Here is a 21,692-nt window from a genome sequence, read left to right as displayed (position 1 = left end):
AAACACGCACACACGGTACATATTATCGATACGTAAAAGTAAGAAAATAACATGCATTTGCTCTACACCCTCAGTGTGTTGGCCGTCACAATTCTATAATTCATGCAACAAAAATGAGAGTAAAGAGTGGTGTATAAAACCACAGAATTCAATTCTGACCTTTAGTGAAATATTCAGTTGTTTTTAAAACTTTTAATTCTGATACTTTAACCAATTTATTACAGATTGCGAAACAAAAAGTGAAAATAAAAACAAAGAATATTTAAAATTTAGTTTTTAAATATTCTATTGTATTTTTCTTGGTCTAAGCTCTTTTAAAAAAAATTTTTTTTATAAGATTGAAATGAAAACTGTTTGTGGTCTTGCGCCTGTCCTTCACCACAAAAACCGCCGTTACTTTGGAAGGGCATAGGTTTGGTCTCAACATTCGTAGGGATGATATAAAAGCATAACCTGCATGTAGGTACACTTTTTGCTGGAGACGGGACATTAATTAGACCAAACAGATTGGATGAAGGGAGCAAAGGGCCACATTTCTCATGTATATGAACCTAATTAATTAATAGGCAAAATGATCAATGCAAAATAAATCCTTATCTACTGATAATAACTTTTACGTGCATTGATTCAGATGATACACTGTTCAATTCAAACCTTTGTTTTCAAAAAAAATGCTAAAGAAACATTTTGAAAACTTCCTGAATAAATGTGTGGTTTTTATTAGCAAACATAAACATAATGAAAATAATTCACTTAATAATGGTAGGGTCAATTCTATCCTTACAACATATGGAACAATTGAAAGATCTAAATTCTCTATATAACTGAACATTATATCATGCAAAAAAGGTAAGGTTGCTTAAAAGTTGGTGGGGACAATTTTAGCATCCTGAAAAGTTGGTAGTGTTGTGTCCCTACCGTCCCTATGCAAACCTACACCCTTTTTGTAAAAGTCCTCCTTATTTTCCTTTACTTTAAAAAAATCTCTCCGCCTCAATGGAGAGGATTGCTTCAATTAGATCGTTCCGTGTTGTATTTGACGAGCCAGAAAACACAGCGGATGCGTCCAAATGTCTAGCTAACCTTTCATCTTTCTCAGCAAAACCATGTAATCGTTCTATATATATGCCACGTTTAGAAGAACTTACACGCTCATCGTAACCAAGAAACGTTAACTCCTGTTTAGCTAGGATGCAGGTTGCATTAATGAGGTCTTTCAAACTCTTTCGGTTTTCCTTTACCTTAGATTTGAGGATGCTACCGTTGAGCTTCCGCTGTTCGTCAAAGCCAAATCGATCCTTGAGCTTCCAAAAGTTTTTAAAGCAATCAGGCTTTGAATGTGAGTGGTTGAGCTCTCATGTTTGCTGAGGCTTCGTGGTAGTTTTTTAATGTCACAATATCTCGTGTTAGTCCAGACATTGGCACAAGTTGAAAAGAAAAGGCAGGGAAAGCAGAAAAGGCGTTTTTTCGAAGGACAGCCACATAACCAGTCTTTTCGGGTGTACCAGTCCGTTTGAAAAGCGCGAGTTATCTTCTGTCCCGTAGTTTGAAGCAAACCTTTTAGCTCCGGTGTTGTGTTAACCGCGTCCACTTTTAACTGAAAGTCCAGTTTCACGTACGCCCCCTTGCAGTGCGGCAGAGTATTATCTGCCGCAACCTGTGCCTTGTCACTGCGGTTTTATTTCCCATCAGCAAAACTAAATATGTCGCTAACAAACATTAAACTTTAAGGGTTAAAAACATTAGCCAGACTGTGGAAAATCAGGTCAAATAAACGTATCTGGAAACATTATAATGGCGACATGCTGATGTATGGCAACCAGCACGCTCCAATTCCATGTATCAACCCAGTTGGTTATGGATTGCGCAATCAGAGGTGAGGCGTTACTCGTTGCTACCGCACCTCTCGTTTCATTTTTTTATTTGAACAGGAAATAGGCAAATTCAGCGATGTTGACTATAAAAAATGTTTGAAATGAGTCATACATTAAGAGCAATGGACAAATATTAATATAAATTTGATGCTATAATTAATTTTTTGTCATGATGACAGGTGAGGCTCTGCCTCACCTGCCTCCCCTGACCGTACGTCACTGAGTACGGGTACGTTCATTAAATGAGCTGCTGTTAAGTAAAGGTAACTTTAAAATGTCCACAGAGCTCATGAACTATAGCTATTATTTATTTTTATTTGCCTCAGAAAATAGGCAACTGATCACATTCACATCTACAGGCATTGTTTTGTCTTGAATGAGAAAAACATATACTTGGGTTGACCCCATTTGCATAACCAAAATAAAGGGTCATGGAGAAGCATTGTTTGTTACACTAAATCAGGGGTCATCAACCCTTAATTCACAAAGAGCCGTTTCCCACCTAAAAAAGATAATACTGGACCAGGAGCTACAAAATCTTAAAGATGATCAGTTCTAATTATTATACAGGTAGTCCCCGGGTTACAAACTAGTTCCATTCCTACGCTGGTGACGTAACCCGAATTTTCGCATAAATCGGAATTAACCCTTTATTACCCCTAAATATCTACAAAATCTCAAAATAACTATCCAAATAATCAAATAAACTAAACAATTAGATTGTTTGAGGTACGTTATGTTAAATGCCGTTATATTCAATAACTATTTGGGCTTTACTCACGAGTAAGTCGCCTTGCTGAGAGAAAAGGGCGATGTAGAAAGAGTGGAGAGGGGAAAGAAAGGGTATATCATGGCCGCTCAGGTCGCCAGCATCGGCTCTCTCAACGCGAGCCCGCCTTCTGAATTTAAAAAAAAAAAACGGATCAGGACTCGCAAGAGGAGTTGGCGCTGCGGAAGAAGCAACAGCAGCATGAGAACAAGGAAGCGGCCGATCTACTGTGCCCATTGCAGATTTTTACTTGGACAATGGACAAAAGTTAAATGGTAGGAAAATATGAGCGTGAATCCACCACTATACACACACACATATGTACACCATCATGTACCTTGACCCAATCTGTCGATTTATCATGAGGGTGAGGTGGATACAGCAACATATTGAATGTTTTGTTATACAAGCAACCCTAAAAGTGATGAACTGCAGTGGATTTTTATTATTTTCATCACACGTCCTGGAGCTATCGTGAGAACGGCTGAGCCCCAGCACAGACACATTGGACTTAAAACACACAACCAGCAACAGAACATCAGAAAAAGGTCTATGGAAAAAAGGACACAGAAAGTGTACCTATACCAAAACCACTGAAACAGCTGGCTGGTGCCCCAGTTTCCTCGGCCAAACAGCTGGTGTCCAGGAATGGGATTTTTTTAGCTGGAAATACCAACCCAGACTTTGGCTTTTTCAACACTCCCTACTGCTACTGTGATTTAGTGTTAGTAAGCTGCTAAGAGTGTCTTGGTTTTGCTAGTGGCAGGTAAATATGCCCACATGTGGGTCTTGACAGCTTGAGATCCTGTTCAATAACATTACTTTTAGTGCTCCCTTTTGTTTACCAAATATGTGGGATGGCTTCCTGATATTCTCCATTAACTTTCATGTCATTGGTCACTAAGCATGACTTACAGTTGTAGTCAGAAGTTGAAATACACTTGTAAAGACCATAATGTCATGGCTCACTTGAGTTTCCAGTTATTTTTACCACTCTGATTTTTCTCTGATAGAGTGATAAGAACAGATACTTTTCTTTCGCGCAAAAAACTGTGTAACTTTGGTTCTTTTAGGACCTTAGTATGGATTAACAGAAAAAGTGTCCGTATCAGCCGACTCAAAAGTATACATACAGAAATACTAATATATGGTTACATGTCTCCTGGTCATCTTCACTTCCAATAAGGACTTTTTGTAGCCAACTAAAAGCTTCTGGCAAGCGTCTGGTTGAATCTTGAATCACTCCTTTTAAGAGAATTGGTGCAGTTCAGTTAAATTTCTTGGCTTTCTGACATGGATTTATTTGTTCTGCTGGTAGAGCACAGCTTTCACACCTTCATTGGATGCATGTATTTCATCCATACAGCAAATTCAAATCTGGGTACACTAAAATAGGTGGACTGGTTAACATGTCGACGAAACAAGAGACAACAGCACCGTGTTCCACTGGACCCGACTGCGTTCGAGCAGACTTACTGACTTTTCGTTTGTAGGAGGTGTTACCTGTAGCTGTCATTTGGTTGGCCTGAATGGAACCATCTTAAAGATGGAACAGTGGCCGTGCAATTCTTGAAATGTCTTAAATGAAGGATATATAGTAGCCCAAGAACAGTTTTGTTACTAACACGTTACTAAGTAACACGTTATTATCTGATTACTTTTTTTCAGTAACGAGCAATTCAACGTGTTTATTTTTGCAAACCAGTAATCTGATTAAAGTTAGTTACCTTCGTGTCTGTGCGTTTCTATTTTGTTATTGCCTCATAATGTATGTAGAATAAAGAATATTGCAGTGTTTAACGAACAGTATTTTAAATAGAAAATGTTAGAAAGATTCCCACTATGCGGTTGTTGCCATGGTAACCGCTCATAGTTACTTCCTGTTTTGATCTCGAGTCACACGCGCTAAGTGTTTTGGGACTGAGAAGGGGTGAGGAACGCGGGTGCACATTCGATCTGAGTGCAGCCACCTGTTGAGATGTGTGAGGGAATGTTGATTTGTGTGCGTCCATGACAGTGTTGTTACTAACACATTACTAAGTAACACGTTATTATCTGATTACTTTTTTTCAGTAACGAGCAATTCAACGTGTTTATTTTTCCAAACCAGTAATCTCATTAAAGTTAGTTTCCATAGCGTCTGTGCGTTACTATTTTGTTATTGCCTCACAATGTATGTAGAATAAAGAATATTGCAGTGATGTACGAAGAGCATTTTAAACAGAAAATATTAGAAAGGTTCCCACTACGCGTTTGTTGCCATGGTAACCGATCATAGTTACTTCCTGTTTTGATCTCGAGTCACACGCGCTAAGTGTTTTGGGACTGAGAAAGGCGTGAGGAATGCAGGTGCACATTCGATCCGAGCGCAGCCATCTGTTGAGATGTGCAAGGGAATGTTGATCTGTGTGTGTCCATGAATGAACGTGAGTATTTTTCCTTCATTCTGGAGGGTTCCAGCGATAGGTTGAAGCCACTACATGCGCGGCCGTTTTGTAGCTTTGCTGTTGCAACGGCGTGTAGTCATCGCTCCAAGTCGGTGTGCATTGTTTACATCATATTCGTGTTCCACATTTATCCTGTGAGGTGACGTGTTCGTTTAGCATCTTTGAGATGTGTTGTAAATTCGATTGAGTGTAAAGTGCTTAGTTGCTGCCATGATTTGTGGCCAAATTGACTGTGTGTGTGGGCTCATTCGCGCCTGCTCCCACCTTTGTGTTTATTGCACAATTAATTTGTGTGTTGTTGATGATTGTGCAATCAGTTTGCATTGTTTTACATTTAGACTGATATGCTGTTAACCCTAACCCATAAAACCTTAACCGAAGTTCAGAATTTTTGACATTAGGCTTAATCTTCGAGTTAGCAGGGGTTTAATTAATCGGCACAGTTGATTTAAAAAAATTCCATGCAGTTTGTTGGTTATTTGGTAGTTTCAGGGCTCCGGAGAGGCTAAGCTAGCGTGAGTAAATGGTGGTTGAAATCAACTCCATCGACTCATTAAACCCCCGCTATCTCGAAGATTAAGCCTTATATGGAAAATTCTGATCTTCCCCTTTAAATTCGATTATCGGAAAATCAATTACACACAATGACATTTTGTGTTGTCATTCTTATGTTGGGCCAGCAAGGGAGAAAAAATGAGAAAAAGTAACCGATAACTTACTGTTAAAATAACTTTGATAATAATCAGTAAAGTAACTATATTACTTTTTGAGGAGTAATCAGTAATCAGCAATTAAATTACTTTTTCTGACCACCCACATTTCTTGGTTCTCTCTTTTTTAGCTACAAAACTACTTCTAGATCTTTTCCATCTATCTGGACACCTTTGCTTGTGACTAGGCGCCCTATGTATCTTACTTGTCGTCTGAACAGGCGACATTTCTTTCCACGAAGCTTGATGCCATGCTCTTGCAGACAACATAGCACCCGCCTAAAACCCTCGACGTGGTCATGGAATGATATGGAGAAACAGAGCACTTCATCCAGATTAAGAGAAAATTAGTCCCTGATGCAGTCAAGGACACCTTCCATGCATCGTTGGAAGGCCACTGGTGCATTAGTAAGACTTAAGGGTATCCAAATAATCCCCATGGGGTATTAAAGGTGGTCAAGTGCCTGGAACTCTCATCAACAAAGCCTTGGTCGAGTATTGAGAACCAGTAGTGGCCCCTCCGGGTTGTCCAGCAGGGCCTGAATATGTGGGTGCAGATGACGGTCAGGCGAAACTTCTTATAGGGAACCACAGACAGAATGACTTGTAGTTCTTAAAAGATGTATGTTAGTATTAGTTATAATCAGGGGTGCACATAATTTTTTTGCCCGGGTTCTCAGAGGAGGACCTGGAGATGTGACTTGGTCCTCATTGAGCTTGAGAGCCGACCCGCATGATGCGATAAATTTATGACAAGCTTTACTTAGAGCCAATTAACTTTAATTAATTATATTAACAATTAATGCTTGATTAACATCAACTGGCACAACAAAATTGCCATTACTTTGAAGTAAAATGTAAAGAAATAAAAAGCACCAATTCAAAATAAAGGGCATTATGCGGCTCCCTCATTAACTCCAAGCCTTTTTGAAAGTGGGATGTCCTCCTCATAAGACCTCATTGAACGTGTATGTTTAGCTTTGTAAAATGCGAGCAAAAACACGTTTGTCAGTGCATGTCGCTGTTCATTACCTTTATTCCGCCCTAAAGTATTCTGCCACTTGTCCATAGGGCGAGTGGGGTCCTGTTTGACATCGATAGTTTGCTTAACTGCCACATGCTCTCTTTTTTTTTTTGTGCTTTTCAAAGTTTGGATGGCTGAAATTCTTTGACCCTACATAAAATGTGCTGCTCTTATCAGCGACATTGGGATTCTCACGGCACATTTTGTACCGCATTTCCGTGCGAGCATCATTTGCTTCTATCCATGGTACCTCCTGTAGCCACTTTTCAGCAAAAGTCCTTTTTTCGGTAGCTCCGGTGACGTCTCTGTCGTCTGTCTGTCTTTTGACGGGGGTGGGGGAACACAGAAGTAATTACTCAGTGTGGCCTGCCTCTTTGACATTTTGAGAAGTTATTTTCTCGTGTCCGCCGCAAATACAGTGGTCAGCTATCGGTACACAAAAGCGTATGGAAGCCGTTGAGGGCCAGCGCGTTTGTCTACGTCCAGTACGCATGCGCGCATGTGGACCACTTATGTGCACCCCTGGTTATAATAATTTCATGTTGAAACCCCTCTTCATGTTTTCATTTTTATGAATTTTCAAAAATTAGTTTAACTGGTAGGTCGCCATTTTTGTTGACAACGCAATGCACTTTGGGCGGTGAAGTCACTGGGCAGCTCTGCCGTACTTTCACAGTGTCACTTGTTAGCTACGTAAATATTTCGTCGGTTATGTCCTTCCAATTTGAACCCGAGCGGAAAAGTGATGACCAGGGCAGCACTGTTGATATTTCACAAAACGAGCAGAAAACACTAATAAACGAAAGTCTCCAGTGGGATTCTAACCCGAGTTTCCTGTGCAACAGACAAGTGCGTAGACCATAGGACTATACTTCCGTGTGATGACAGGCTTATGATTTTTCCTTATAAAGCAATCGCAACCCACATGCGTTGTCTGTGCGGTAAAATCTAAAAGGGAAACACAACTGAAAAAAAGTGCAGCTGGGTTGACCACGGAATTAGAAACGCGGCTCACTTCAGACAGCAAGCAGACAACTATAACATAGGGATTGCGTAAAAGGGTTTATTGAACACACAAAAAAAACATGCGATTGCGAAAAGAGGGACACAAAAAGGGTCTATGACAGTAGGTCAGGATCAATTATTTAAAAAAAAAAAAAAAAAAAAAAAAACGAAGGATAACCGCGGTGAGAAGCAGACAAATGAAAAAAAACAAGGTAATGATGCAACTAACAATGAAGGGGTATACAAACTGTCAAATGGCAGCAAGTCAATAACTCGGCAAACCACCTAGGATCGGTTGAAAGACACTAACAAAGCAATGACCAGCAGCAGAATTTGACAAAATCATGCCAGTTGTCACACTAGCTTCGCTGGCTAGCTAGCACAGCTATTCTCCCAGTCCAGGCCAACCGCGTCATCACCCACAGCGTGCATTGCACACGTAAAACATGTTACACGTAACATATTTTAGTAAAAGAGAACAATTGTGGCTTATTACAGCCTACAAGTCTAAGTACAAGGATCCCTTTAAAGTCAACGTAAATCCTTATTTTTTTGGGGGGGGGGACACAGACCATAGGGGATGAGTACTATGAAGTGGACTTTCTTATCCAGCCATTGTCAAACAGTTTCTGTACATAATCCTTTACTTCTTTGTATAGTGGTTAGGAAATGGCATTGCAGCGTATCTGGTGTCATCATTTAGCGGAATTTTGAGGTGCAAGTTTTGTATGCCATATGAAATTTGGATGTGGGATAGAGTATAATCTTTGAACTATTGCTTTTCATCTTCTGGGGTGGACACCAATTGGGTCAATCCTTTGCAGAGAATCCCTTATACTTGTCTCTGAAGCACCATTTTTTAGGAGTGAAGATGTCCCATAAGCATCACTTTTGAAATTGCATTTGCTCCCTCTCTGTTACAGATTAATTTAACTTTTTACAGTTGTAACAAACTAAAGTATATCCTACTTGTCCTGGGTTGTTTGTTCTTTTATTTATTTTTTTTTTTTTTTTCGATAAACAAGTTCCAAAACAGAAACTGGGCTACTAACTAAGCCAAACCAAAACACAAAGCCTTACATTACTATAATTCTAACCATTTTTTTTTTAAATTCTAAAAGAGATGTGTGTAAGTCATTTTCTTACCTAAAAATTAAGAATATAACTTCTTAAGAATTTACAAAACATTCAACTCACAGTAAGGAACATTATTCCACATGTACTGAAAATATTAAAACTACAAACAGAAGTCACGGGGAAATCTAGCTCCACCCCTTAACCTATTCCCAAATGTTAAACTAATGCTTGAGTGATGATATCTTACAAAAAATCGCCAGAAGCATGTGAGTCAAAATTACACGCAACAGACTTGGAGGTCTCAGACTTGATAAGATTTTGATAGGTAATAGTTGCTGAGCCTCAACATGAGGCACGCATCCAGCCTGAACCCTGATGATGGTTAGCACTTGGCTTCTTGCGTTTGATCCCCGAGGACGTGTCTTGTGTCTGGATAAAGCTACTGTTCTCACCCGAGCAGAGAGTCAAATCACTCTCAAACAGATAATCCAGGGTGACTGAGGTAATTGCTTGCAGGTGTGGTTTGATGTTGGACCTGGTCTAAAAAGGTGAGATAAGTATCATAAATATGTCTCCTTTACAGTATTGATTTCTGTTTACCCTATGCATTGGCACTCACACTATAGTGTTGTTGTCAATTCTATATAGAATTTTTTTTTAAATAGTATCCATAAACTGACTTACAGTAATCAAAAAATCTCCATGGTAATTTTGCCTTTGGAGAAAGACAATAGAGAAAATTGCTTACTATTCTCTCTGATCAGTGACAGATCCTTGAAAGGCACTGGCACATGGCCTCCATTCACAGCACTTAGCTGATCAAATTCATCATGTTTTGAAAGCTCTGGGGGACTCTTAAGATAGTTCGTGTACCCACAAAAGATGACAACAATCCTTATTATGAAATATTTTTTTGGTCATGAAGAATGCTTTGATGTTTTAATTATAAACAACCCATACAACTATATGAACTCCCCTCCAATTTCGGAATATTTAGCCTACGAAGTTGAATCAGTCTGGCATTTACAAATTCCAATATGAAGTAATTGTGCCCCATGTGCATTCATGCTATACCTTTATAGTGTGCAATTTTGCTTTCAGGATTTATGAAGGCAAGTATCATTCCAATTTCAAGTTCATTGAAATGGGTTTTTACAAATATGAATTAAAGGTATTTGTAGCATGGTGTTGTCGACATTTAATTAGCACATGATGCACCATTTAGTTTCATTCATTCATCTTCCATTCTGTTTATCCTTGCGAGGGTCGGGGGATAGGGGGTGTCGGGGATCTGGAACCTATTCCAGCTAACCATGGGCAGTTGCTGGTGACACCCGGAATTGCTTGCTAGTATTATTCATTCTGCAAGCAGGAGCTTTCGGCAACTGAAACTCTCGATAGTTTTTTTTTTACTAAGTATTACTTTGCTAATTTTCCATTTTAGCATCTATGGCTATGTTCACCCCTCGGGTGACCACTTCCATAAGGTCAAAATGGAGGACATATTTAAAAAAAACACAAACAAACAAACAAACAAAAAAAACATCAGACTTGCGTTGTATTTTCATCAACAATAATGGTTTGCACGGTTTATAGATCATATTTGTATAACTAAATAGTAAAAAATACTAATTATAGGTTAAACTTTTTATAACAATTTATGTAGTTTACAGTACCGTGTTTCACATTGCAACGTGCCCAAAAACAAATCTTATTTTGAAACGGTGTTCTGCCAAAATATGCTACATGGTGAAACGTCTACCAATGCCAAGTGGTCTTGTGCAGCATGTGCACATTAGTTAAAGGCAGCGAGTAATTATTAATTTAGTTTTTATTGAGTTTTTTTTTTTTTTTTTTTTTTTTTTAACCTTTCCATTGCTTCAAAATACTTCCTTGCGGTATTTTTAAAGTAGTGTGTTTTTCTGTTGACCACATTGGTCACACGGTGTATTTAAACTAACCTTATTTGATATCATTAAGTTGAAGTGTTTTTTAAAGGCATTTTTTTAGTACATTCTTCCTGTATGCATCTACCGGTAATCAAAACAAGCTGAACGCGCACAGTAGTACTTAGGGTGTCAAATCCGCCATTGGTTGGACGTTTCACCGGTGTTGGACATCTTGGCAGAACAACGGTATTAAAAAGGAACATTTTAAACAAACAAACTTTTTAAGAGCAAGAATTTTTTGGGGGGTAAAAACAATGTTAGCATTGAACTGCTAAAAGTGAACCCTTTATAAGAGGAGCAACTTTACGTTGAGCTGCAGTTATTTGTTATCCAGAGGTGATGATGGATCTCGAAAAAATGTTCTGAATTTCGATGCACCTGGTGCTCTCCTCATTCTTTAATGTTTCGTGCTCTCCACGTGACGTTCTACGGCTGCTTTACCTTTGCTGCTCACATCCACGACACACCGACAAAGCGTGCAGAAACCGTGGAACGGGTCTCGACTGCTTTTGGCGAGGAAATCGTGCACTTTCGTCCATTAAATGTTAAAAGAGGTCCGCCATTTTGGCATGTTTGCTTGCAATATTGTAAAATCTCGGGGAGGAATTGATGTTGTCAGATAGCCACAAATGAAGCTTTGTTTACATTGTATTGAAACAATGATGTTGGACGTTTTAACTGAGAATACCGTTGGACAATCACAGACCAGTTGTGACAACCGTGGGACTGAGTTGCATCACATAAACTGAACCGCGGCCCATTTTCTTTAAAAGCCAGACAAATAGCGTCCAGCTGATAAGTTTTGCCGGACACCGGACACATCACAGAAAAGGCAGAGTGTCTGTCTTAAAATCGGACATGTGGTCACCCTATTCACACCACAGGTCAATTCCAATTTCTTTGCCCATATGCAACATGTATGTGATATTTTCATACAGTACTAAAAGTCAATTTTCCGAGCTTTTTAAATCTGAATGGTCCTCTTTCATATGTGGAAATATGAATGCAGTCGGAAGGGTAATCTAAATCAGGGGCCTTTAAACAATTCCACATCAGACCACTGTGGGTGCACGATTTCTTTCAACCAAACAAGACAACACATTTTCACCAATCATCTGTCTTCGAAGCAAGCCTGTCGACAGGGGGTGGTACCGGGTATGTTTTCCCGGGCCTCAGGACCATAGGGGCCCCTGAATGACCCTTAATTTATTTTACTTTACATTCACATATTTATTTTTTATTGAAATCATTGTCTGATTAATTATTATGTTGTACTCGATATTTACTTAAAAACTTTAAGATATTAAATATTCCCCCCCCCCCCGTCTTAGCAGAGAGTGGTTTGACCATTCTCTGGCGCACTCAGTTGCTACGCATTTTCCTGTCTTTGCCAGTATCTATAGCTGGAGGAGAGCGAGCCTTCAGTAAAATGAAAATAATAAAAAAAAATACCTACGCTCCACCATATCCCAGGGCAGCTTTAACAACCTAGCCATTGTTACCAAACTGCACTTTATGGTAAGTTGCGGTGCTCTCAACTCCACACCGTAGTGTGGAGTGGATGGGTGGACGGCTTGTTTGTCGTCAGTTCGTCCGGTTCTTCCTTCAGGAAGCTGGCGATGTGCATAAAAACGCAGAGACACGTCGGATGACTTTTTGCTGGAACTTTTATTAACAATGAGGGACTCACAGCGACTCAACCATGCAACAACTCTCAACAACTCCTATTTCACCCCGTTACGCTCGCCCACCTCTTCGTCCGCGCCAAATTGGTATAGCCAGTCATATTGTAGGGGACAGCGACCCCTTGGGGATTCCGGCAACACCATGCTCTCCATTGAGCGTGAGCTTGCTCAAAAACTGGATTTCACTGATATTATGAATGACTTTGCTGTTAAAAAATCTAGGCGCATCACTGTTTGAGGGCTTCATAACCCCATGGATGTGGAGGGGGCAGGCACAGGATGTTTAGTTGTATTGTTTTGTTGCTTAGCAGGCAGACATAGCACTCTTAGTTGTATTGTATTGTGGCCTACATGGGACAATAGATGGAAATTGTTTGTTTATATTGTGTAACATCACATTACGCTCTGTTAAATTTAACTGTCCATCTCAAATTTAATAATTTGAAATTTCATCTTTCATTGCTTGCAAAGCGTTAAAGTACTACGTATGTTGTCGTGACAAGCCGGTGGCAGGGGTGGGGTGGGGGGCCCCTATAATGTCCTCGGGCCCCTGTAAGTCTGTTGATAGCCCTGCTTCCAAGTGTAATCATTTGATTGCATTCAGGTGCCGCTTGTTTTAGCAGAGACCTCATTGGTTAAACTGTATGTACTGGATCAGTTGGAAGAAAAACCAGGACCCACAGCGGCCCTTGAGGACCGGTTTGGAGACCCCTGATCTAGACTCATCAAGAGCAGATGATCACATCCGCACTGCAACCCAGCAGGTGAAGGACATAATGTATTTGCGCCCGGTGTCCAGGCTGGTGCATATAGCAAGTCTCCCAGCTACAGAAACCACCAACTAAGTAAGCTTTACTGTTTATGTTTAACAGACCTCCTAGGGCGGCGTTGTAGGAAAGCCCCGTTGATGTGTGTGTGCGTTTATGATTGTGACTGGCCCTTTGAGATTGGTAAATTCTCTTGACCTTTCATCTCGCTGGCCCTTTAAGAGCAGCGACGCTCACTCGCTGTTTCATCCCTCTCCTCCCCTCACAGCAGTGTGCTTGCTGAGCAGCCACCATTGTGTGTTATCTCATTTTTTTCACAGAAGCCCTTGACTTGATATGAATCTGATCCTCCCAGAGTTTTGCTTATATAGACACAATTGAAATCTAGTGGGAGTGAGTTAGATTTGTCAAAAACGATTCAAACAAAACTTTAGACTTCAAACAAAACTTCCTAAATTGCATGCTTTAAGCAAAATAATTCTACTTAAGAAAACAAATGCATCTGAAAAGTAAAACTAAACACAACAGGGGTGTTCAAACCATTCCACATAGGGTCGCAGTGGGTGGTGGATTTCATTCCAACAAAACAAGACAATACCTTTTCACCAATCTGTCATCTCACAAGTGTAATCAGTTGATTGCTGTCGGGTGCTGCTTGTTTTTGTAATCATTCTTTTTGTTTTACAGTCACAAGTTAGATTGACATACACTCAGCAATGAAATCTAATTTACACACTATGTGACCTTGACGTGAAAGCATACATGCAGAACCAAAAAAAAAAAAACGTACACACACAAACAGCACCTCGTCATTTATAAAAATACTATGTAATAGGGCAATGTCTCTGCAGTTCAACAGCACCTGATAGCCCCTCACAGCGCTCCCCAAAAATCAACAGACAACAATGTATATATGAAGTTTAGGTACAGTAGGAGGGGCGGCCCCATACCGTATCACTAACGGGAAAGAAACCAAACAAACAAACAAACAAGGAAATATCGGTAATCCGGAATCTGAGGGAAATTCAAGGCCCTAGCATACGTCAGGAAAGGGGTCCACCGCACTGCAGCCCCCAAGGCTACACCGGATCATCTCTAAGTGGACACAATTTAAGATTGACTTTATCCATAGTGTGTGGGACAGTGAGATGGGAGATTTCCACGCAAGCAGTATTAGTCGCCTTGCCAAAAGTGTAACGAAGGCAATTCTATCCTGATCCATCTTTGATAACTCTAACACAGATGAGGATGTTCTAAACAGCGCTATGGTGGGGTCTGGACTTATTGGTCTGCTACATATTTCTGAAACTGTCTTAAATACATCCAACCAAAAGTTATATAAAGATGGGCAAGACCAAAACATGTGGGTATGATTAGCTGGTGAACGGTTACATCGTGCACATGTAGGGGCAACATCCTTATAGATTTTGGACAACCTATCCTTTGTCCAGTGTGCTCTATGAATAATTTTGCATTGAATAAGACCATGCCGTGCGCAAATTGATGAGGAATGAACTGAATGAACTTCTTTATAGACACTGGGTGAAGGTGAAATGCCATACAGACTGTCCAGTTGTCCAATACTGTGCATAAGGATTGACAAGCGCTGCCTTCTCAACTTGTTCTTGTGTGCAACATATGAAATGATCCCTCCCCTAATAAAAACTTTGAAGGCCTCCCTTAAGATCGATGCAGAAATATCTGGAGTCGTGTTGGTGCTCACAAAGAGGTCAACTTGATCTCCGAGAAAGTTTATGAAATCATCATCGCTAAGTAACTGGGTGTGAAGCCTCCAAGGTGGTCTTCGGGTGTTGGCATGTTGAAATGCTATTCCCATAACCAGAGGAGAATGATCAGATATAATAATGGGGTGATAGGAGCTGGACGTAACTGTGTGCTGAAGCTTATCATCCACTAGGAAATAATCAATGCGCGTGTAAGTATGGTGAACTGGTGAAAAGTGGGAGTAAGCACGCCCAGAGGGATTAGAAAACCTCCAAGAGTCCGATAGTCCAAGATCTGACATGAAAGCTTTCAAGGTTTGTGCTGCTGATGATGCAGTAGAGGGCTTCGTAGAGGATCTGTCCAATACCGGATCAAGCCAACAGTTAAAGTCACCCCCCAAAATTAGCAAGTGTCAGTCAAGGCCTGGTAGAGCAGAGAAAAAAGATTTAAAGAACTCCCCACTATCCCAATTTGGAGCATAAATATTCACAAGCAGCACTTTAGTGTCTAGCAGTCTGCCTTTAACTATAATACACCTGCCATTGGGGTCTGCCATTACCTTCGTGCATGTGAAACTTACAGATTTATGAATCAAGATCGCCACACCTCTGGCCTTGCCTGAAAATGAAGAATGGAATACATGATTTACCCATCTGGTTTTAAGCACTATGTGTTGGTTTGATATGAGATGGGTTTCTTGCTGGAACACTACATGGGCATTTAATTGGTGGATGTGATGCAATACCTTACTACGCTTAACTGGGTTGTTAATACCTCTACAGTTCCAGGTTAAAAAATTGAGGCCGCTTCCCCCCACCGGACGAGTAACACCCTGATTACTCATATTATATCAAGGAAGAAACAAAAAATTAAGAAGTTAATCACAGTGAGCACATCATGTGAGGGATAGTCCATAACGGAGTTTAAGGAGACCACTAAAAAATATACACACAAATGACGAGGTACTGAAAACACACAACTAAAATTTAATGGAGGAAAATCTAACACTACACACCAAACCCACTTTGCCGAAGCTTCTTCAAAACTGAAGCGCGAGCTACCCCTTAAACCCAACAATAAACTACAGCCAAACTTGCTTACTATACGCGCTCCCTTTACTCCACCCCCACCCCGAGCCAGTGACCATATTCCCGAGGTTCAAACATGCCTCCACCGCCATTATCTCAGAAACACAACGGGAACAAGAAAAGAAAAAAAATAATAAATAAGAAAACATCTATATACATGTGTGCGTATATGTTTTTCCTGTCTCATAATTTAATCAAGACAGTAACAAAGATCAGATGAGAACCAATAGGTGCATTAAATAAACAAGCAATAATGTCAATCATATTATTTGTGAATGTGTGAGCAATCTAACCCTACAAACAACACACACAAACTAAACTAAACACAGTCTATGGTATTACCAGAAAGGATCCAGTCGATCCTATATATTAATGGAAGATGAAACCATTTAATCTGACAATTTAACAGCACAGAAAAAGCATTATAAAGCAGAGACCTTCAGAACCATTCCCAAAATAAGTACTTCTCAATTCCGAAGACTGGGCCTGCCTATAAAATTGTTAAACCAAAATACTCATTCAAACATTTAAAGGAGGAAAAAGAAAAGGAAAAAGTTTCTGTTTGTTTTAACAGAAACTTTGGTTACATTGGTGAACATTGGTTAAACTGACTGTGCTCGATTGATAGGAACAAAAACCAGGACCCACAGGGAAATTATTAATGTGATACCATCGCCAAAGAGATCGCCAGCTTCGTCAGGTTTTTAATATTTCAGAACGTGTGCAACACAACACGCCTACTGTCTGCCGCAGTTGACACCAGCAACAACCGAGTGTTAAAAGAGAAAGTAAAATCTCAGCTACTTTGTGACATCAACCACACAGTGTGTTCAGGTACAGCACACAAAACACGTCCGCCACATTTGAACCCAATTCATTACATTATTACTGGAATTATTATTACCATATAATTATTCCTATTTTTATTTATAATTTATTTGTTTTGCCATGTGTAATTGCCATTTGTAATAGTACGAGCAGTATTTAGGATTAGTGTAGGTTTTCGGGCTGCGGAACGAATTAATAGAATCATTATGTATTCTTATGGGAATATCCTCCTCAAAATGCAACCATTTCGACTTACAAACAAGGTCCTGGAACGAATTAACCTCGTATGTAGAGGTACCACTGTATCATGTCCAAAACAACAAGTAGCTACAGACGAGGGAGATTTTCTGTAACACATAAGCATCTGTTGAGTATGAAGCACTTAGGTCTTTATACAGTACATAGTGTGTACTGCCATATTGTAGTACAGAAATTTATATTGCTGTAATGCAAGACAAAATAAACATTTGAACTAGTTTGGTCGCAATAGGAACTGTGCTTCTGGTTTCCCTGAGTTTTGGCTTCTGGTTACCCTGAATTGTGCAAATAAGCGTTTTGGCCAGTCACTATTTCAAACTATATGAACGTATTCTTTGGAAAAATCTTGACGTACCTTAGTGTCCAAAAACTACATTCACTCAACAACATGTGGACATCTCCACACATACCCACTTCAACCTCTGTTGACCGTCCAAATGATTGAAATTGGGGTCACTGAGTGAAACCCCAACTCCAGAATGCACCACCTGCCACTGGTATTAATGGCGTATATGATTCTTAAAGAGTGTCCATAGAAATTAGTTTCCCATGTATTAACATGGTTAATTCAGTTCAATAAGGTGGTCTTTTTCCATAGGGCATTTGCGAAAAAGATGTACATTAAGATGTGATGATATTTAAGTTAACCACAAATGTATTTTGAGGGAAACTAATGTACACAGAGTATGCATTAGTACCTTAGAAGGATCATTATGTGCCTGTAGTTAGACTGGATGGTCTAACTGCAAGGGATGAGGTAACATACAAAGCCCACGTTTGTGTTCCACTGTTAATACTCTGATTAGCTTGTGGTTGGAACATGTTGAATAGCTTGAGTCAGAAAGAAGACTTAACATTTGTGACAAGAGAATGCTGTGGCGATGCTGATGACCTGATTCACTCAAAACATTGCAAAGTTAATTGACCCTGGAAATGTACGGATGTTTATAATCTGTGCTCTATTTTCAAGACCAATGGCCCTCAACCTCTTTGGTATCAGGGATCAGTCGTATGCAGAATTTTTTTTCCATGGCCTTTTTAGGAATGTGTTCAGCAGGGGCGGAATAAGGGGGCACCGTGTGATACAAAATAATATCAATGCAACATTATGTAAAATCAATATTGGTTAATCCTATCATCAGCAGCTGTGCTTTAACATTCTCTTCTATCGTAACAATGTAGTGCTAGCTTTTTTTCACTGCAGCGTCCCCAAAATGTTTGCTTGAAATTATGTCTCTGCAGTGGCAGGAATGATCGGATATTCACGAATAGTATAGGGATTTTGGTTTTCAACAATGCTTTTATCTACTTAGAATGATGCTATCAATGCTGACATGTTTTTTGTATAATGGCCTGCCATAATTGTCTGTTCCCTTTGTTTATGTTTCTTTGTTATTTATTAATTAATTAATTTATTTATTTATTTTTGTTTAATTCTGTGGCCATTTTTGTGGTAATGCATGGTGCTTTTTCTCAATGTGGCAATGCAGCGTCAATGGTTTTATTTCATTTTAAAAATTTCCATTCCAGCTCGTCACTATTTAAAGAGCAGGTGTGAGATGTTAAGAATCTGAAACTTAAGTAGCAGTCTTGGAATTTGATGATATCTCATTCACACACTGGTTGGGAATCACTGGTTTAGGAAAAGAAACCCACCCGCAATTGACACTTTCCGTAGACCTTTATATGTTTTACTTGCCAACTCAATGGTTATATATTCATTCATATTATGTTCCAAATAAGTCATTTCCCATACCTTCACATGGGTCATTTTGGGAAAATGCTGAATGACTATTCCTGACTGTTGTCTGCAGATGTGGACCTCCTCCTCCTTCAGCTGCAGACCCCTCCTACTTTAAGGCATAGGCAGCGCTTTAACTAAGAGTTGCAGTCAATCAGAGTGGGATTTTTAACAGGGCTTTACTCTAAGTTTCTTTGCCTCTGTCCACCTCACACACACTCACAGAAGTCATGCACGCATGCACGGGCCATCATATGGAGTACTACTACTTACTTATGCTCTGGATCTACAGCCAGCTTTTAGGTGAGTGAAATTTGGCTTAATGTCCATGTGTATGTCATTTTAACTTAGTTTAATAACTTATTATGGTGATGTTATAGTGTTTCTTGATTTTGTTTTGATTGTACCATTCACACTAAAGTACATGTGAACATTGACATTGTTTTTTTTTTTTTTTTTGTGAAGTTGTCATGAAGACACAGTAACATGAATAACTTTAAAGACTTTTAATAACTTGAACTAACTTACCTTTCCTTCTCAAGGAATTATAAATCTGTGTGTTCAGACACAGCACAAGCAGTGTACATAAGAATTTGTAGTGTAATATTCATCATCACCTGTAACCAAATGGCTATCTTTATGAATAGCATCCCTTTCTGACAACTTGACCCTGTTTCATGGTAGCAGAAGGGAGGAGAGTTCAGAGTAGTCAGAGTGTATTGACTTTTTCTCTTTGACAGAGGTGCCTTGAGTCTCATTGGAAGCAGACTTCTCTCCTTAAAAAGAAAGTTGATGCTCTTCTTCTCGCAGTCAAGTTTCCAGTGACAGTGTAGCTTCTGGTTCTCAGCCAGCACTGTGGTCAATTACCAGTGAAATCACTGTAGCAGTAACATATCTAGACACAGCAAGAGACAGTCTGTGTGAAATAATATTGATCACATGGCGAAAGCCGTCTACATATTTTCAGTTTAGAACACAAGACTTTCACCCCATACCGCAGCTGATATACTATCTGTCTCTATCCACACATTCTTGCTACTTTCTGACTGCAGAACTAACTGTAGAATCACTTCCAATTTCAATGTTGATCAAATGTAGGTTAGAACCTGAGTATCTTTACTTAAAACATTAGTAAACAGTGCAAAGTTTTAAGAGTAGAATAGAAAAAGAAAGTCTGTCTTCCAAATATTTGGAATGATTTTGGAATTTCTGTGGACTAGGAATTGGAATTGTGCCACGGGGGGGGATCTGACCTACTGGAGTATGTGGAGAAGAAGAGGATGCTGGATGTGGTGGGAGGATGGTTGTTTTGTCAGATATATTCATCAAATGAGAAGATTTCGTCTTTAAATACAATGTTTGTGTGTTCTGGGGTCCAGGGTCTGATGGAGAGAGAACATACAATATCATCTGTGAAAAAGACAAGTTCTCAGGCTCAGATGACTCAGAGAGTCATTGACCTTTGTCCCATGACTTTAGGCCACCTCGGCTCTATATTTTCAATTTTCTTCTCATCCTTCTTAGCTAGTCTGCTAGGTGTTCTTTTCCTATTTGCTCACTCCATTAACCACAATGTTTAGTGGCAAATATAGCGCTTAATTGTGACAATGGCCCTGAACTTTACTCCACCACACACTTTTCAAAAAGTTTGGTTGAGAGAAAATAAAGGCTAATCTGTTAGCCACAGTTCTGATGCGCGATTTCATTTTAATCTAAACTGTAAATCGTAAATCTAATAAGACATACATTTCATTGTTTGTTTTATTATCAAATGTATAAAGATGAAAATAATTTCAAAATTATATCAATTGACACCTTAGTGTGAAATGTTTTGTCAAATTTAGTCTTTTATTGACTGTTGTGTAGTGATTAGAAGAAGCCTCTATAATCCTACGTGACAATTGTTTTTGGAGCGCAATGCCTAACCATAACTAACTTCTGTGGGATGAATTAATGACTTTCATGTTCCTTTTGTTGTGACAGTGGAAATGGCAATTTTTCTTTGACCTCATCTTTCATTTGGGTTCGAGGAGGTGTTGTTATACACAGTAAAAACAAGGGTGAACTGGCTAGAGAGTCTTTTGCTGGTTCACAGGGTTAATAGCCTGTTAAGCAGAGCACAGTTGGCTGTTGTGTGTCAGGAACATCTGGTTTCAGATACGCCATTTCTCACAGTATTTACGTTGGCGTAGATAAATAGTAACATAGGTTGCCAAAATGTTTAATACACAGTATTGTCCACTGTTTTTTTTTTTTTTTTTCCAGAGAAAACCATTGAAATAGAAATCCCAGCGCATCAATGGAAAACTCTGCACAATGTAGATTTGGGTATTTAGTTAACATAGCGAATCATCTCATTATATTTTAGCCTGATGTCAGAAGAAGGCTCACCCACGTAAACAACCCAGAAGAGGAAGTAAACATCCAGTAAACAATACAAAAAAGCTGTGAACCATATGCTCAATGTTCAGCCATAATTACGCAACACAATCATGCATGTCTGATCTAAGTGGCAACAACGTGATCTCCAGCTTTGCATGAGTATGTCAGAGGTAGTGTTCCGACAGCTTGAGTTTTGGCCAAATGCGGCGTTGGACTTACGTGAATCACACAGGCAGTACCGGCTTTAGAGTTATTTGTTTGGGCATGGAAGCAGGTACACAGGAAATCTAGCGAGACCCTGACCTTGCATTTAACACATGCTGACATTTCTTGGAATATTAAATTGCGCTGCCACTTTAGCTA

The 21,692-nt window shown here is 39.5% G+C and overlaps 1 protein-coding gene across 2 annotated transcripts in view; it reads left to right on the top strand.

The window, feature by feature from the left end:
• Positions 1-21,692, top strand: part of itga11a (integrin, alpha 11a) — a 106,607-nt gene that overhangs the window by 6,068 nt on the left and 78,847 nt on the right. Inside the window, exon 1 of one of the 2 annotated variants that reach the window (XM_057849464.1) lies at positions 19,112-19,250. The exons of the other annotated variant lie outside the window; for it this stretch is intronic. Within the exon in view, the coding sequence (XP_057705447.1) occupies positions 19,178-19,250 (73 nt within the window). The 5' untranslated portion in view covers positions 19,112-19,177. Of the gene's footprint in view, positions 1-19,111; positions 19,251-21,692 lie in introns of those variants that run through there. 2 annotated transcript variants of the gene reach the window in all.

The sequence above is a fragment of the Corythoichthys intestinalis genome, chromosome 1 (genome assembly GCF_030265065.1).
Source record: "Corythoichthys intestinalis isolate RoL2023-P3 chromosome 1, ASM3026506v1, whole genome shotgun sequence".
Classification (NCBI taxonomy): domain Eukaryota; kingdom Metazoa; phylum Chordata; class Actinopteri; order Syngnathiformes; family Syngnathidae; genus Corythoichthys; species Corythoichthys intestinalis.
This window is presented reverse-complemented; position numbering and strand designations above follow the sequence as displayed.